The following is an 18946-nucleotide window of genomic DNA, read 5'->3' as shown; positions in this document are numbered from 1 at the left end:
TAGGGTCTTGGCTAACAATCCCCCAAATAAATAATAATAATTGTCACGGGGGACATTGCTTTGTGCAATTGGGCTGCTGTGTTCAAATACACAGTCACTGCATGTTACACTAAATCCTGTGAAGTGCATTGAGATATACTCCTGACATGAAAGGTGCTGTACCAAATGCAAGGATTATTATTATTAGCATGACACTATTCAGCACAGAGCACATCTAGTATGCACAGAGTATGTTGCATAGAATTCTAAATTGTTTACCTGGATCATCCCAAACCTGATGCTTAGTGTCTTATGAGAGATATATGTATGTATTATGAGCAGTTTAAAAATATTCTTGCTAGAGCATCTTACAATAATATTGCTAGGAAAGATCAGAGTTCTTAGAATACTACAGAGATCAAGAAATGTTCTGATGAATTAATTATTCACAGTGTTCACAAAGGAAGATTTCGGATAAATTCCAGTTGATGTTTGCTGAAGAATCAAATGTGTAAGGCATTGGGTATGGAGATACAATCAATTAATTGCCTGCATGACAGCTGGTGTAGACTTGAGAATTTTTGTAGATGTACATGCCGCTTCACTACTTCAGCGTTTGCAGGTCCTGTACCTGAACATATCCTCATTCTCTGAACCAGAGTGAGACATGACCCCAGGAATTGTAGACTTATTAATCTGATAGCTGTCAATGCTCCTTTTAAAAAAAAACTCAGAGACTTAAAGAGGTTACTTAATTCAGTTTGTTGCTTTACTTACACTGTTTTCTGTGGTTACTTTGCTATTCACAGCAAGCACGTAGAGAGTGGTTCTTAACATTTTCACACACTTTACTCTTGTTTGTTTCAGAATGGTTGAAGATAATTTTCCGGTCCCATTACAGTCTTTGCCACAGAACACCCCTGTTTGGGCTCGGCGAATCCGGAGCTGCGAGGTTCATGAACTACTTGCCTTAATTTCTGGCTTTTGCACATGTTGAGTCTCATTTCATTCAATTGAATTTGCGGTGAATCTTATCTGGGATTTCTACTCCTGGGAACCCAAGCTTGCTTCACTACATCAATGAGTCTGTTTCTAAAACTCATCTTAGTTTTATGTGGAGTCCTGTAGCTCAGTGGTTAGAGCACTCGCTTTGCAAGTGAGAGACCTGAGTTCAATTCCAGGCAGGGCGAAACCTTGGGCAAGTTTCCTTACTCCACACGCCTAATAATAATCCCTTCAAAAACCAAAAACAATAATTAATTGGTCATTTTCAATCTACGACTGTTTGTGGGACATTGCTGTGCGCAATTGGCTGCCGCGTTCGCCCACAAATATACAGTCAATTCACTTTGCAGTATGTTCTGTGAAGCGCTTTGGGACGTCCTCCCGACGTGAAAAGCGCTATATCAAATGCAAGGATTATTATTATGTCAGAGAAACATTGATTTTCTTAATCAATAGTTTTACAGTTTTGAACAAAAGGGAAAGTAGAGTACAGGTATAAGCATAGGTATGCATAAAGTATGTACAGTAAAACTCACATAGGTCGTATTATTCAGGATCATAACATTAATATGACTTACGCAAAGTCCAAGTTGCATGCAAACTGTATAAGTTATGGAAAATCCGATTTAATCAACAAATTACACTGTGCATGCGTAATTTAGCGCAGCCGGTAATTTCCCATGCGGTAACAGGTCAAGACTATATTTCCCGCAATTCAATTACATCTTGATCCGTCGCTGCTTGCACACTTACCAGCAAGCATTGGAATTGCTTTGAATTTGGGGAAATTAAGTTTTTCAGCATATGCGTTGACGGATCATGTTTTCCTGGGATTCAATGCAGTCGGTAAGTGCGCATGCATCTACAGGTTAGGAAGTAATTTCCTCCAATTCAAGGCAGTTGATAATTGTGGGAGTAATAGAGGGTCGGGAGCAGTGTTACAAGTTAGGAAGTGATTAATACGATTAGTGCAAAGAAAGTGGTTTTGATAGGAAACTGAATGGGACTCAGGTGAATGTACAACTTAGCGATATACAATTTGTAAAGATAAGACTTGCGTGAGTTCTACTGTATAAATGATGGAATCCCTTTCCTGTGGAGTCCGTAGCATAGTGGTTACAGTGCACTCGCCTTGCTAGCGGGAGGACCTGGGTTTGATTCCTGGGCGGGGTCGGTCAAACCTTAGGCAATTTTCCTTATTCCACATGCCTCTGTTTACTGAGCAGTAAGTAGGAACCCTTAGTGTCGATTGGTGGATCACTTTCCAGGAATCATAATCCCTCCCTCCCAAAATTTTGGTCACTTAATCCACAACTATTTGGGACACTGCTGTGCGCAATTTGCTACTGCATTTCTCCCACAAAGTGCAGTTTGCAATATATTCTGTGAAACACATTGAGACCTTTCAATGTCATGATGGGGTGCTATATCAAATGCAAGGATTATTAACGTTAGTTAATATTAATAAATACATTTGGTTGGGAAAATAGCAACTTCTGCTTATGTAAGTCCTTTCAGGTCTCAAAGAGATAGAGTAAGAGCCTGAGCAGGATGGGAGGTGGAAAGGTAAGAGAGAGATAACCAAAGGCAGTGATAGATGTAGGCTTTTTGAAGAGTTTTGAAAGCGGAGGAGGAGTATGGAAGTCAAAGCAATGTCTGCCTCCTCAAGTGGATCCCATGGCACTATTCAAAACAAGAAGGGAGTTTCTCCCGGTGGGTTGGCCAACATTTCCTCCAAATTAAATTAGCCATTCAATTACTGGTTGGTTGTTGTACATTGCTGGGTTTGCCCCAGCATTGCATTGGAGTGACAGCCTAGACTGTGAAGTCAAAAGTGCCCAGCATGTGGCTTGAACCCACTCCCTTCTGACTCAGAAGCAATAGGAGTAAGAATCATCAAGAAAGAAACGATTATTAATTATACGTGATATTTCCTCCTTTCCTGGTTCATCAAGTAGTGTTCCATGTTCATTGTTCCAGAAAATTGGAGACTCTTACCGTGGATTCTGCGAGAGTGAAGCGGAACTGGAAAGCGTACTGACCTGGCACAAGCAGGAGACCCAAAGTGTGTGGGGGACGCGCCAGTCTCCGAGCCCTGCCAAACCTGCCACCAGGCTGATGTGGAAGTCCCAGTACGTTCCATATGACGGCATTCCATTTGTCAATGCAGGTGAGAAAAATGTAGGCAAGAATAAACTTTTTGTGAGTTAAGAACTTAGAATTATAAGAATAATAATACTTGCATTTGATAAATCTTTGTAAATCTTTACATAGCGGCATTTGGATTTTACTGTGAAGTGTAGTGATTGTGTAACTGAATGTGACTGTGTAACTGAATGCAGAATTCAATTTGTGCACAGTACTGTCCCACAAACACCCCTGAAGTAAATAACCAATTTACTCAGAGAGATCTGTGGCCAGAAACTCCATCTCTTTTGAATAGTGCCATGGGATCTTTAGTGTCCACCTGAACAGGCACAGTCAAGGCCTCAGTTTAACATCTCATCTGACGGACAGCATCTCCAACAATGCTGCGAATCCCCAGCACTGTATTATAGTGTCATTTGAACCCTCAAACTTCTGACTCGAAAACGAGAGTGCTACCAACTGAGCCAGGCAGCCATCTTATGCTATTTGGATACAGGAGAGGGAATCCTTGCAGTTCCATTCTCGTCCACAAGGAGTTCCACTGCTGGCATTGGAACCAGTCTTTGCAACTGTGCTGCAGGTTTCAACTGGTGTGATTGTATGATCTATGGCCTTGATCTTTGTGTGGTTCTGCATTTTATTCCAGGAAGTAGAGCGATAGTGATGGAATGCCAATTTGGACCAAGGCGTAAAGGTGTCCAGAGTAAGAAAACTGTGGAACAGGAAAGCAACTCTAATCACAATTACAAAGCTACATGTGCTGCACGGTGAGAAGCTTGCAAATTTGCACCAATTTTATAACTGAATCTGCTGTGGGCTCGTGCCAAGAATTTCAGTATTAGCACACAGACTGAAGGGCTAGTTGGGAGGATTTTGATATATGTGGCTTGTAAACCATTCATGGAGTCCTGTAGCATAGTGGTTAGCGCACTCATCTCGCAAGCGAGGGGAACTGGGTTTGAATACCCAGACAGGGCGAAATGTAAGGCAAGTTTTCTCATTCCACATGCCTCTGTTTACCTAGCAGTAAGTAGAAACCTGTTAGTCATTTGGCGGATCATTTTCCGACGGTAATAATCCTTCCAAAAAAATGTGGTCACTCAATCCACAACTGTTTGTGGGACACTGCTGTATGCAATTTACTACCCTATTTTCCCCACAAAATACATATTCCATTCACTTTAGATTATATTCTGTGAAGCGTTTTGCATTGTCTCAATAACATGATAAGGCGCTAGGTCACATGCAAGGATCTGTAATCTGATGAGTTGAATCCACACTGGATAATCTAACTGAACCCTTTCTGTCCAAGTCGAGCATGCTACCAACTGAGTCAAGTTAATAACTGTTATTGTTATGTTGCCTGTTAAAGTAGAGTGTAGCCAAGGTCCTGTGACATGAGTGTTTGGAAACCATCTATGTGTTTATTCATCTACAGAATCTACATTAAAAAAGTGCGGAAATTCCCAGAATACAGGGTTCCCACAGACCCCAAGATTGATAAGAAAGTAATACGACAAGAGCAGGAGAAGGCCTTCAATATGCTAAAAAAGAACGGATTTGATGCAGGTGGAGTTGTCAGGTAAGGGGCTTTACACATACAGAAGATAAACTTGGGTACGGTTCACTATAGGATTAGTGAGGTCATTGGGAGTGATGGGTTGGTTCCCATGCAACTGAATGATTTCCTTTTTGTTAAATTCTTAGCGGAAAATTCCTTTGTGTGGGATTCCTGTTTTCCCCTTCCGGTGTCCATCATGTGACTCCGTGATGTGTTTTCAGAGCGAATCCCGACATGCAAGATGTGCTCCTGCTAACCTTATTAATGAATCAACATATGCTCAATACTGATGTTGCAGCCAACTGTCCTTAATCTGACATAGCAATGCAGAAAGTTAACACCTACCCCTCAGGAATAATACAAATTTGACAAGACGCACTGCTAACATACTAGAGAAGAACCTCATTATATGGTCTTCTGAGTCCAACAGCTCAAAGGTGGAGCACTAATAAAATGGACGGTTTCTGGGTCCTAATGTTGGTGCTGACATCACTTCCTGCGTACTGTGTAAAAAGAGCCACTGATGTCACTTCCTTCCCAAGGTGATGTCAGTAGCTTCTGATTTAGCGTAGGAAGCCGTCTAGTCAGCCGGACACATGACCCATCACCATGCTCAACTGTATCCAAACCAAATTGAGAGTTCCATGCATCACACCTAAAGATGGAAATTACTGTGATTTTAGTCCTCAATGTGTTTTTGAGTATATTGTAGCAGGCACAGGGATGTCTGGGAAGAAGCAGTCAATGCCAGCTATCATTAGAGAACAAACAGTCAACTTTATTGAAGAAAAATGTATTAAACAAACCTAACCACCTGTAGAGGCAACCTACTGTCAGGGACATCAGCTTCACCCATTCCTTTCCACACTTAGCTTTCCCAATTATATTTATCTGGAATCCTCTCTAGGACTGTCCCATCATCTTGCCTTTTGTCAGGCGCCTGGATGTTCCTATTGTGGGTGAGAGTTTATCCACGCTACTTGAGGGTGCTGGAGCCTTGCTCCACTATTCGAAGGTTTCAGCTGGAAGCTCTGAGCTTGGCAGCAAGTGGCATTTCACCACCAACCTTGCATACCACCACATGGACTTGGGATCCAATATCACACTCCTTATGACAGGAACGGCCAACCACTAACCTACTGCCCCACCACCCATGGTATGAGCTTTAAGCACTACTCAACCCCATGCATTCAGCTGCAGTACAACACTAATTGTTGCAGTTTGAGAAGACACAAATTCTCCATTTCAAATTCTGTATCTCTTTCAGTCTTCAGGCGAGCTGGTGCAGAGCTCCTGGTATTGGGAATTTTCCCTGATCGCTATTGTTGACTTTGTCCCTGTTGCTACAGATGGTACGTGCAGTTACCCACGCCGCAGGCACACCAATACCATGATCAGGAGGGCGTCTACCTACAACCGCCACCTCCACCATCCCCGCCACCATTTGTTGCAGTGGAAGAAGAAGACATTGGGGCTGTGGATGAAAATGACACCTTGTCCTCTCGCCTGCACCCACGGGTGTCTGAGAAGATTCGTGAACTGGTCGCTCAGGGGCTGGACCAGGTTTACACAGTCCGGAAACAGCTAAGGTATATTCTCCGCAGCTCATAAATAAATTGCAAACCAGGTAGATCAAGTCAATTGCAAGGCCATCGTAGAAATAATGTGACATTCCTTTTTGGTTTGAAAGTCCTGGATGAGAGCTAAGTTTCTCCAACTGAACATCAACAAGTCCGAGGCCCTCCTGCTTGTCTCCCGTCAGTGCCTCCACACTTCAGGCGCAGACAGCTTCACCATTCATGGATGCACTCTACACCTCTTTGAATCAGTACTGAACCTCTGACTTGTTAGACCCTCAACTGTGCTTTCTACACCACATCTGTGCCATGACCCATTCTGCCTTTCCCCACCTCCACAACATTGCCCAGCTCTGCCATTGCCTTTCCCCTAAGGCTGCCGAGACCCTCATCCATCAATCTAGGCTTGACTATGCTAACTTTCTGCTTGTTGGTCTTCCCAACTCTTCCCTCCACAAGCTGCAGAGTATTCAAAACTCTGCAGCTCGTGTCCTCTCCCACGCCAAGCTCTGTGAGCCCATCACTTCCAGCTCCACTGACTCCCCATCCCCCAGAGGATTGAGTTCAAAATCCTCATTCTTGCATTCAAAGCCCTCCATAGCCTTGCTCCTCCCTAATTCTGAGACAAGCCTTACCAGCCTGTGCGCTACCTCTTCTCAGCGGACTCTGGTCTGCTTCACGTCCCCTGACCACCCCACCATCGGCAGTCAGGCCTTCAGCCTCTCTGGCCCACCCTTTGGAACTCCATCCCACAGTACCTTCGCCTCGCTCCCTCCGCTGCCTCCTTCAAGGCCTGTATCAAGATTCCCATCTTCGCCTGCGCATTCAGTCACCTCCTACCTCCACCCTCCCTGCCCTCCATCCCTCCTGATCCCATCCCTCAGCTCAGCTGCACATCCTTGATTGTCCAGCGCTTTGGGTTGTCTACCTGACGTGAAAGGCGCTATAAAAATGTAATTTGTTGTTTGTATTGTTGGTTTGGATGCCTGTAATAAATGTGTTTAGGTCAATGTAGTGATCTAAGGTGATCTGTGTGAAAAGAATCCTGTTGATAATAATCTTTTAGTGAAGGGACCTTGAGCTAAATGATGAGTTGTTAAACCTTGCAACCGACAGTACTGCAATTATTATTGGCACAATGTTAAAGGTTAAAGCTAACTATTAATACTGCTGTGAATATTTTATTTTTCCAATTACTTTCACCAACCTTTTCCCCTCATTAAATTCAGGTAAAAATATTTTTTTCCCAATTGCCTTTCACCAAAAAAAATGGGTATTTATCGGTGAAAATTGCTTAAAAATTTAACAGTTCTTACCTGCAATGGATATGCTTGTTTGTCGTTTTTTGTTTAGAAAATTTGTGGAACGGGAACTATTTAAACCCGACGATGTTCCTGAGCGACACAATCTCTCCTACTTCCCAACGGTCAATGACATCAAGAACCACATCCACGAGGCACAGCGAGCCTTGCAGAGAGACAAGCTGGAATACATGCCTGGATCCATGACTGCAGCGGTAAGATCTGGTGTACAAGTAATATCAGATGAGGGATTGGAATTCTCGTCATTTTCCAAGATTCTATGCACTTAACCTCTGAGTAATAATCCTTGCATTTGGTGTAGCGACTTGTCACGTCGAAAGACGTCTCAAACCGCTTCTCAGGATTTACTGTGAAATGGAGTGTAGGCAAATGCAACAGCACAATTGTAAACAACAATGTCCCACAAACAGCTGCAAAACAAATGACCAATTGTATTTGTGGGATTGTTGATCAGGATACAGGGAGAAATTCCCATCTCTTTTTGAATAGTGCCATGAGATTTTTAACATGCACCCGAACAGGCAGACAGCACCTCGGTTTAACACCTTATCTGAAGGGCTGCATCTCCGACAATGCAACGCACACCCAGCACTGCATTGGAGAGTCATCTTAGGTTATGTGAGTTGAAATCCCAACTTGGGATTCAAAGCCACAACCTTCTGAGTAGAGACGATTTACAAACTACACACGGGTTGAGACTCGTTAAAATAAGATGAGTATGAAACTGCTTCAGGTGAGAATTATTAGTTGATGTGATTTATTGCTGTCTTGCATTGTTTTTTGCAGTACTGATCAGTGTGATTCTGTCCTCCCAGTTGCAGTGGACAGCCTCCAATGGAAGTTTACATACTGAGACAGTCACGGTCACACTTGCCGCTGCACATGATGATGGTGCGTACAGAGCATGTTAGTGCAAACCTTAGACAGCATTCTGCTCTCAAAACCATACATACATATCAACAATAACAACAACTTACATTTATATCGCGCCCTCCATGCAGGGCAGTTTCTCAGAGCGCTTAACAGTGATGGACCCTGACTCTGAGCCAAGTGGAGGGGGGAAGTGGCCGTAAGTACGGTCAAAGAGGAAAGCTTTCAGGCGGGACTTGAGGGGGAAAGGTGGAGGGATTGAGAGAGAGTGTTCCGAAGGTAGGGCGGAGGGTGCCAGGGACAAGCAAGAGGCCGGTGCCAGTCGAGCGGAAGTGCCAGCTGGTGGATTGGGGAGTGAGGAGGTTGGAGAGTTAGGGAGGTGCCAGGAGTGAATGGATTTGAACACGTGTGAGGATCTTGAAGTTGATCCGTTCAGTGATGGGGAGCCAGTGAAGCCTGGCCAGAACTGGTAAGATGTGGGTACAGAGTTTGATGTGGGTCAGTATGCAGCTTTCGGCTGCATTTGGGGTAAGGTACAGTCGGAGGCGGGCAATGTGGCGGAGTTAGAAGAAAGGAGTCCTGGTCAGGGACCGGATGTGGGAGAGGAAGGACAGCTGGGGGTTGAACCAGACGCGTAGGTTGCGCACTGGTTCGGTGAGTCTGAGGGAGAGTCTAGGGAGGTTGAGGAATTTAGATCTGCAGGAGTGAAGACTTTTGACGGGAGCCAAGGAGTATGGCTTCCGTCGTGTTCGTATTCAGCTGGAGGAAGTTTACACTCATCCAGGCCTTGATGTCTGCCAGACAAGCTGATAGAACATTGGCGGACCTGGAGTTGGTATTGGAGGAGGAAAAGTAGATTTGTGTGTCATCCACATACATGTGGAAGTTTACCCCGTGTCTGCGGATGACATCGCACAGAGGGAGCATCTAGATAAGGAAAAGAAGAGTGCCAATGATGGAGCCCTGGGGTACCCCGAAGGTGACCGGGCAGGGGCGGAAGGAGAAACCATTTGTTGAGATTAAATGGAGACGGTTGGTTAAGTAGGACTCGAACCATGCGAATGTGGTCCCACTAAGGTAGGTGAAGGAGGAGAGCCGGTGGAGGAGGATGGCGTGGTCAACTATTGAATGCGGCAGGAGGATGAGGAGGCAGAGGGAGCCCTGGTCACAAATAGAGAGAATGTCATTTGTGACTTTGACAAGTGCTGTCTCTGGGCAAAATCCAGACTGCAGGGGCTCGAGGAGGAAGTGGAGGGAAAGGGTGACCGAAGTTGACCTGCAACCATGCATTCCAGGACTTTGGCAAGGAAGGGTAGGTTGGAGATGGGATGGCAGTTTAAGAGATTAGTGGGATCGAGGGTGGATTTTTTGAGGAGGGGTGTGATGACAATGGTATTCAGGGGGAGTGGAACACAGCCTGAAGAGAGAGACTGGTTGACCATGTCGGCCAGCAAAGGGGAGAGAAGGGAAAGTTGAGTGACAAGCAGTTGGGTGGATTGGGAGTCAAGGCAGCAGGTGGTGAACTTCATCCGGGTGATTGTGGTTGAGAGGGAGGAGGGAGAAATGGGGGCAAAAGAGTGTAAGGATGGGGGAGTGGGAGGGGCTGTGGCGGAGGGAGAAGGTGGTGTGGATGGTCTGGGTGGGGTGGACGGGGACATGCTGGGGAGGACGATGCAGCAAAGCGGATGTTTCATTTTTGATGCAAAGAAGTCTAGGATTTCTTTGCACTTGGCGTTTGACATAAGGATAGAGGGGGCTTGAGGGGGTGCACGGAGGAGGTGATGGACTGTGGAAAACAGCGTCTTTGGATTATTGTTTGCCTCCAGGATCACTTTGTAGTAAAGGTCAGTTTTGGCCCATGAAAAGGAGAGGTGGTATGTGTGGAGGTGTTCAAGCCACAGCTGGTGATGAAGCGTGAGGCCAGATTTCTGCATCTGCACTCAAGCATCCGGGTTTGTGTTTTGAGTGAGTGGAGATGACTGTTGTACCAGGGGGAGCTGGTCGGTTTGGAAACAACCCTGGATTTCAGGGGAGTCGGAATTGAAGGTTTTGGAGATTCAGCAGCTTGACGGCTAAATCAGGATTGCTGCAGATGGAGGACCAGAGGGAGAGGAGGTCCGAGGAAGAGAGGACATTTGTGAGGGACTCAGGGGGAAGCTTTTTCCAGGGGCGGAAAAATTGGTGGAGGGCTTGAAAGAGGGGAGGGGGATGTGGGAGGAGAGGAAGATGAGGAAGTGGTCCGAGATGACCTTGTCCATGATAGACAAGTCGGAAATATCATGACGAGTGTGTGATGACGAGGTCGAGGATGATGACAATATGATGACAATGACAACTGGTCACGACGAGTCGATGTGAGGAGGGCAGTGAAATCCGAGGAGGTGGTGCAAGGGAAGTTTAGGTGGAGGTTGAAATCACCCATTATGACCAGGTGTTCATTGCAGAGGGACAGGGATGAGAGGAGATATCAGTGAGGAACAAGCCAGGAGGTTTGGCGGGTTTTTAAGGGAGAGAGAGGAGGGATGGTAGAGGGTGAGGTGCTCATAGGAGGAGAAACAGCCCAAGGAATAGGAGGATAGACCAAGGGAAGCTTGGGAGATGAGGGCCACCCTGCTGCCACGTTGGTTGGGGTGGGGCATATGGTGAAAAGTGTAATCTGGAGGGGAGGCTTCGACAAGGGGGACAGGATCACTGGGGGAGAGCCAGGTTTCTGTAAGCCTAAGAATATCAATGTGCTCATCCAGGATGAGGTCATGGATAGTATGGGCCTTGTTGAAGAGGGAGCAAACATTTTGGAGGGAAATATGGATAGTTTAGCTGGTGGGGGGCGGTGATGGGGAGAGTGGTATAGAGAGGATTTGTTGTGGGGAAGAAGTGGCCATGGAGTTTGAGGAGCAGGGAGAGTAAGAGAGGATATGGATGAAGGAGGGGGAAGGGGTGTTTGCCTTTCGGAGGCAGTTGCTGCGGAGAGAGTGAGCGATGGGACACTTAGGATGGCTGCTCTGGGACAAACAGCGCGGTGCGGGGGGGGAGATGGGGGATGGCGGTCATGGCTTAGGTGTCAGAGACCGGGAGGGAAGGGAGTACAAGGTAGCAGAAGGATAGTAAAATATACACTATACTTACCCTACCCTGTTTGAAAAAGGCAATCATCTCTGCAAAACTAAAACTTAAAGACTGCACTACACTGCCAATTGCCCATCCTTTGTTTAAGAACACTGAGGAAAAGAGAAAGACTTTTGAACCTGACAAGCTCGTTTTACAAGCTCAGATATTTTGTTCCACTGTTCTCAGCATTTTACCTGTTTGCTGTTAACCATGGCACGAGGGGAGGGAGCAGGGGTCTGTAGATTTGGCTGCTTAGTGCTACCATCTTGGCTTCAAAGTGCTGAGCTTTATAATGGAGGAAACTTTTAACGGTAAATTGTTGCCCTGTTTCACACCTGAGTATTGTTCCACAGAGAATGTTACATCCAATTCGATCATGACTAAGGGGGAGCTGGCCCAGGTGGGAAATGCAATTTCTCCAGAGGCAGCTCAGCTTCCGTCTTCGTTGTCCTCTCTGCAACCAAAGCTGTTTGCACAGTTACAGGTCAGTTGAACGTGCAGGTCCACTGAAGGGAACCAAGATCTCAGCCTTTCTTGAATGTGTTGATTTATATTCTCCTAACCACGTCTTTCTTCCCCTCAAAAAAATTATTTCAGCTTTTCTGTTTTCTTCCAAGCTCATTATTAAATTGGCCCTGTGTAAGTGATTATGTGAAAGAGCAATTGTTGCAGTGTGTATTGAGAATTTGTGTGTAGATTGTACATATTGTCTGTCCATATACTGCAGCTTGATACCATGGGAAGTACCCCTGCATACCTTATTGGTAGTTCAGTACCATTGATCAACAATAAAACAGTTACTGTGTCTATCAGGGAAACATTCAGTGCTGCTAAGGTACCCATAAGATATGGGATTCTGTAACTTTGAAGAGCTTTGGAAGAAATTCTACCTTGGTCTAGTTTTACTCTTATTTATGCAATGTAATCTTGGCTGACATCAGCTTGACTCAGCACACAGCAGAAATCTAACCAAAAATGTTCCTGATTTATGTGGCTCAGCTACTGGTGGAAATAACTCACAGAGCCATTTGAGGAACCTAGACGCAAGTTTATATGCCATCCGCTTGATGTTAGCTTGGATTACAGCCCAATTTCATCAGAGACGCTGTGGTTTTAATGGAACTTAGCCCCAGGTTGTTTTGATGGAACAGAGTCTGTCCCCTCTGTATTTGGAGGCCGCTTTGTAAATGCATTGAATTTTTTTCCAACTTTGGGGGAGATTCTGCGTACGGTAATACCAGATACAGTAGAATCTGCATCATGTTTTTTGCTTATAGTGCGAAGCGAGCATGAACCCCATTCACTGCGAATGCAGCCAGACGGTTTGCTTCTGCATGCAGGAAGTGACGTTGGCAGCGACCTGATGACCCAGAAAGTCAGCCTTTTAAAAGGTGGGAGCCGGCTAGCTGTGAGCAATCATAATGACACATGCAGAAGTTCCAACCAGCTATTGCAGCCCCATTATAAAGTTGGTTGAGATTTTATGGACCCAACTACCACCTTACAATGGGGCTCCACTGTAGTTTGTTCGTTTACATGGAGGGCACTATATAAATGCAACATTTACTCCCAACAGTGAGGAAAAATTCTGCCTACAGTGATACCAAATTCTCTTTGTGTGTCTCTATCAAGGGATTACAGCTTCAACCAGCCTTCAGTTCCCCCGACACAAGTACAGCAGTTGTTACATTGAGTGCCCATCAATCGAGCATCACCAACACTTTGGCAGTGCTCGACTCAAGCGGCCTCGAGCAGCAGGAAGAGGAGCACCAGCAGGTATTCAGCCAAGATCATTTCCTGCAGCTCAGCAGCTCACTGTCAGACTGCGACTCTGCAGCTTCAGCCATTGTCAACGTCTCAGTATCTGAGCAGAACGTGAGGCAGCTGGTAACAGTGAGAGATACTGGCCTTGATGGAGGAGTCCACCAGATTCTGCTTGGGCCAGGACAGACCATCCCTGTACAAATCATGGATGCCACTTCACCCTCCACAGTCAGTAAGTTCTATAATTACTTTTTTTGTTTGTTTTCAAGTCCCTTTCCTCTCCTGAAGCCACTGACTTAATGGAGTTTGGTTTCATGAGTGCTGGATACTTTCTGGTATCCTACCCATTGGCCATTCTTCACAGGAGTGAGTACCTGATCTGTGGAGGAAATCAGCACCAAGTTCAATCCTGTCTTTGTGGCATCCATTGGCTAGCCATCTGGAGCAGAAACTTTGATTTTCCTTTCACTAACCCAGAAACACTAGTCTCAGTTACAGCATATGACTCCTCCCTCACCTAAGAGCAGCTAACTCAGCATAGGTCCCATCTGCCTGTTCAGATGGACACTGAAGATCCCATGCCACTATTCAAAAAGAGAAGCGAGTTTCTCCCAGTGTCCTGGTCAACAATCCTCCAAATAAAATTGGTCACTCTTTGTGGGACATTGCTGTGTGCAATTGTGCTGCCATATTTGTCTACAAATCCAGTCACTTCAATTCAGAGTAATTCCTGTGAAGCTCTTTGAGACGTCCTTCCGACGTGATAAGGCGTTATACCAAATGCAAGGATTATTATTATAGACCAGGATTGGGACCTATTATGAACTAGTGCTGCAAAGGCAGTGCCTTTACCCATATCAGGGGAAGTTAGTTTGATTTTTGATGGCATGAAGGCCACTATATCAATACAAATTGTTGTATTATAGAGGAGGTCTAAACCCTTCTGTCTGATGTGAAAACAAACGAAAGTGCCAGGAGTAAAAGGACAGAGCTGTAAAGCATTGCGATGTCCGAATGCTCCATCAGGGTGCATTCCTTCATTCCATCTGCCATGTAGAAACCCAAGCCCCAGAGATCAAAGTGTTTTACTCACACTACCACTTTGCTGTATGACTTTTCACATTGTCTGCTGAGCTCAGACCACAAACAATCCTCAGCGACTCCCAATGAGAAGGTAATGCACCTTAATTTCTCCTGACTGAATTCCTTAATGAACTGCTCTCGAAAACCACACCTGCTGTCATCAGGAGTGCCCTGGAATACTGCGGACTCGCCTGGCTCAGGAACTGGACCACTGAGACACCACAGAGGGCTGGCTCAATTCCAACTTTCTATTGGGTTCTGATGAAAGGTCATGGACCCGAAACGTTGACTCACTTTCCTTTCTCTATAGATGCTGCCTGACCTGCTGAGTGTTCCCAGCAACTTCTGTTTTTGTTTTCAGATTTCCAGCATCTACAGTATTTTGCATTTTGTTTCCGACTTTCTATTGCCAGGCATGTCACCTTAGAGCCAACTCAACTTCAGAGACCTCGCTTACCTCTCTTCCCTCCCCCCCCCCACCCCAGACGATAGTCACAAGTTAACTTGTTCAAACGGTTATAAGTGATTCAAAACATATTCAATTGCAACTGCAAGCACTAGTTATGCTGTCTATTTGTTGTACAGTTACCACTCGGGGTTTACTCTAAGGCAGTGGCGGCCAACCTGTGACCCATAGGCTGCTATACAAATGTAATCTTGTTGTTGTTGAAAGTGGTCCGCTAGGTCGTCGAGAAGTAGCCCCCTGAACATTCGCACAAGACCAGTAAGTCTGTGTTCAATCCGTTATGTTTTCAGTTTTTCTCGATTGAATATTTCTTGATTTATGGCATGGGTCAAGCAATATTAAATCAAAAATTATTTTACAGGCCGACCATAAAGGTTGGCCACCACTGCTCTAAGGGAAACATTAAAAGGGAAATGCAATTGCTTTCTTGCATTCATTCAACTACTTGGTTGCTCTAGAGTTGCATTTTATTTAAAGAAACATTTTTAAATGTGATCTTAGCCCGGGACAGTTCTGTAAGCTACATGAAAGAAGAGCTGGAAGATGGGCGTTTATCTGGAATTGGTTCCTGCACATCAGAGATAGCAGCACCAGGAGACTGACCCGCTGCTTCCAGTCTGCGGGCTCTAAAGAAACAAAGGTGGTTCCCAGTGACTGGTGCTGAACAGCACCCTGGTGCTTGGAGCAGTACAGAATCGCACGGAATACATGGGAGTTGTCGGGGACAGATCAGGGCCTTGTTAAAGGTTCCCTTCTTCTCCTGTAACAGTAACATTATTTGCCTGATTTACAAGGCAGGATATTTGCATGGAATTTTTGCTGCTTCATAAAAATGAACTTTATTGGGATTGACTGACAAAACATAGAAGCTGCTGAAAAGGAGAGTACCCAAGTACACTATTGATTTACCTAAGGTATACTCTTAAACATTGTTGAAAACTAATACAAGGCAAGCATTGCATGCAGGTCTATATTCACCAGCTGGGAATAGATCTTGTACTGGAATGTATCAAGATTATCTTAAGGACATGTCTCCACAGGTCTACTGCAGCCCTCGGTTTGAGGCTGTTGTTGCTCACAGTGTTTCACAGTCAACTTGTGATTATTTGTGGTGCTGGTACTGGATCTCTGTGCTGGTGAGAGTACATGAATAAAGAGCATGCTGGATCTGATCAGGCCAAATACGTCTATTCTGAAATTCCTGCAAAAACATTGGAAAAAAAATGCAACATGGAGCTGGTTTGCAATAGCCATTGTTTTGTTTGGAGTTGAAATAAGAAGGGGAGCCTGAGATATCTCGTTGCAGTTTTTAATCTCTACAGAAAGGTCTCTTTGGATTCTCTGCAAATAGAGCTGAGTGGTGTGTTTGAGCTCTGGGACGTACAATGTTTGGGAGTGGACTGGCAGCATGCATTGTCTCTAAATTCTGACAATGTGTAGCTAATTTTTTTTTGCTGCTGTGCTTGACTCCTGCCACTGGAACTTTGGAAAGTTTGCCCGTAGAATACAGTGGTAGGAATCCCAGAAATGAAGAGACAGGTTCTGGGATTGAACTGAAGAAACACATTGTTTTAACTGCTTTGATTCATTGGATATAGGAATACATAGAGCCTATAGCCACAATATTTATTCATCTCTCTTTGAAGGAGGGTGAGGAGCAATCTGGGTAAGATGTAGTCTCCACTGCAACTTGTTCCCTATTTTTGGGTGAGAGAGATGGGTCTTCTCTCATACTCTGTGTATCTCAGTGCTGGTACATGGGCTGGGGGGGGTTAGAGAGACTGATTGAGGGGACACAGATCTACCATTTCTTCCAGTAGGACTCTTGCCTGCTACCTTGAAGGCATTTCCCCTTTTACCTGGTTATAATGGCAGATTGCTGAATGTAATTGTACTTCGCTGTATTTATCTTGTAAATATGACTGCTTTAGTATCTTAAGACTATCATCTCCCCACTCCCCTTTTTTAGGGTGGTCTTCAAAAGATCAAAGGTCAAACATTTTTTTTGTTTAAAAACTTAAATCGGGGAAACATACCTCTGTGAGGAAATGCCAAGTGGTTGAACCATCTGAATCTTTTGGGATTAATATTCCTGGTTACAATGGGGGGGGGTGGGGGGGAAGAGAAATGGAGCAACTGTAATTTCCCCCTCCTCCCTGCCCTTTTTAGCAGGCTATCATCAGAATAATTCATACAATTGTAAACAACCAATGGGGACTATTAATTCTACTTATCCGCCCACCAGGCATTGTCCAGAGAGGTACATGGAACTCGGTGACATGTGGCCATAAATTATGCTGCTGCGCAGTAAGATAGTGTTGGCAAAGGATTGCTGCATTTCATTCAAAGCAATTCACAAAGGAACAAAAATAATTCAAATAAAACCCACTTTTAATTGTATTCAATTGTAGTTTGTCATTTTTTTATCATCTTGTTTTCAATTCTGACTCTCAGTCAGTGCTCTTGGAATGAGCATGTTTCAATGGGGACGTAATACCACAGCCATTACTGCAATCCTGTAATTTAATGATTGGAACACTTGCCTCACAAGCAAGAGGACCTGGGTTCAGCAGGGCGAAACATTGGGCATGTTTCCTTACTCCACACGCCCGTTTACCTACCAGTAGGTAGGAACCCGGTTGTTAGTCAATTGGTGGCTCGTTTTTGCAGGGGTAATAATCCCTTTCAAAAAAAGTGATCACTCAATCCACAACTATTTGTGGGACACTGCTGTGTGCAATTGGCTGCCGCGTTTCACCCACAAAATATAGTCATATATATTCTGTGAAGCGTATTGAAGATGTGATAAGGCGCTATGTCAAATGCATGGATTATTTATTGTAACTTCAAATTATTACCAACCTGGCCGCATGTATGCAATTGGCTCTCGTGTTTCACCCACAGAATACACTGTCAATGCACTTATATCTTGGGAAGCGCTTTGAGATGTCTCAACAATGCTATATCAAATGAAAGTATTATTATCTGCAGGCAGGGTTCCAGCCCGGCTGCCCTCATTCTCTTGGAACTTAAATCCAGATTCCCTCCAATTTGCAGTCTCCCTCACCTCATTCAAGGTCTATCTCAAGACTTCTTCGCTCATTCTTCGAGCCATCTTTCCCCTCCCACATTCCTCCTTGGCTTCCATTCCCCAGCTTGGGTACGGAGCCAGGGCTTGGGCGCTTTGGGACGTCCTGGACAAAGTGCAATATAAATGTTAATCATTGTATGATTTATGCCTCCCAGTTCATTTGTAACCTCCCTTCCCCTCTCACCCTCCCTCAAACATCCTCCCAAACGCTTATATCTGCTGAAACTAAGTGCACAAGCAATAAGTGCCGTTGGTCATGTGCATCGCAACAAAGATAAAGTGACTGACTATACGTCCCTGATTTCCGGGGACAGTCCTGGATGAGGTATTGTGTCCGGGGCTAAAAAAGTCTCTGAAAGAATCCCTGGTTAGAAAAAATCATCCCCGAAATACCCTTCCATTTGATTTCTCGTGTTTAATGTCTGACCGTGGAGTCCTGTAGCTCAGTGGTTAGAGCACTCGCTTTGCAAGTGAGAGACCTGAGTTCAATTCCTGGCAGAGGGTGAAACCTTGGGCAAGTTTCCTTACTCCACACAGAGCCTAATAATAATCCCTCCAAAACCAAAAACAATAATAAATTGGTCATTTTCAATCTACGACTGTTTGTGGGACATTGCTGTGTGCAATTGGCTGCCGCGTTCGCCCACAAATATACAGTCAATTCACTTCACAGTATATTCTGTGAAGCGCTTTGGGACGTCATCCGACGTGAAAAGCGCTATATCAAATGCAAGGATTATTATTATTATTATTATTGATCCACTACAACATTCGGTATAAAAAAAGCGGAGCTGTTGCTTTACTGACGAACTTCCAAACCGTGAAAGCCATTCTCATCGTCAAAACAACTTCAGTTTTGCTCTGTCCTGAGCTCAGCAACAAACTGTAAGCGAGAACAACATTATAAAGTCATCAGAGAAATACAGCCATTAATCTGCAGCCTTCTCCGGTAACCGCCAGAGCAGCGGGAGT

General features: G+C 44.8%; 1 protein-coding gene across 3 annotated transcripts in view; it reads left to right on the top strand.

The window, feature by feature from the left end:
- Nucleotides 1–16065, top strand: part of LOC103186700 (calcium-responsive transcription factor) — a 32297-nt gene extending 16232 nt beyond the window's left edge. Inside the window, exons 6-15 of one of the 3 annotated variants that reach the window (XM_007905886.2) lie at nt 847–931; nt 2965–3154; nt 3779–3899; nt 4571–4714; nt 6043–6282; nt 7624–7786; nt 8414–8483; nt 11924–12054; nt 13203–13566; nt 15385–16065. In XM_007905886.2, coding sequence (XP_007904077.1) covers nt 847–931; nt 2965–3154; nt 3779–3899; nt 4571–4714; nt 6043–6282; nt 7624–7786; nt 8414–8483; nt 11924–12054; nt 13203–13566; nt 15385–15485 — 1609 coding nt within the window. In that variant the 3' untranslated portion in view covers nt 15486–16065. Of the gene's footprint in view, nt 1–846; nt 932–2964; nt 3155–3778; nt 3900–4570; nt 4715–6042; nt 6283–7623; nt 7787–8407; nt 8484–11923; nt 12055–12847; nt 12962–13202; nt 13567–15384 lie in introns of those variants that run through there. The other 2 variants (XM_007905885.2, XM_007905887.1) reach the window with 2 other exon arrangements.
- The last annotated feature ends 2881 nt before the right edge of the window (nt 16066–18946 follow it).

Source organism: Callorhinchus milii, unplaced genomic scaffold (genome assembly GCF_018977255.1).
Source record: "Callorhinchus milii isolate IMCB2004 unplaced genomic scaffold, IMCB_Cmil_1.0 Scaffold6, whole genome shotgun sequence".
Classification (NCBI taxonomy): domain Eukaryota; kingdom Metazoa; phylum Chordata; class Chondrichthyes; order Chimaeriformes; family Callorhinchidae; genus Callorhinchus; species Callorhinchus milii.
Note: the sequence above shows the minus strand (reverse complement) of the source record. Positions and strands in the feature narration are given on the sequence as shown.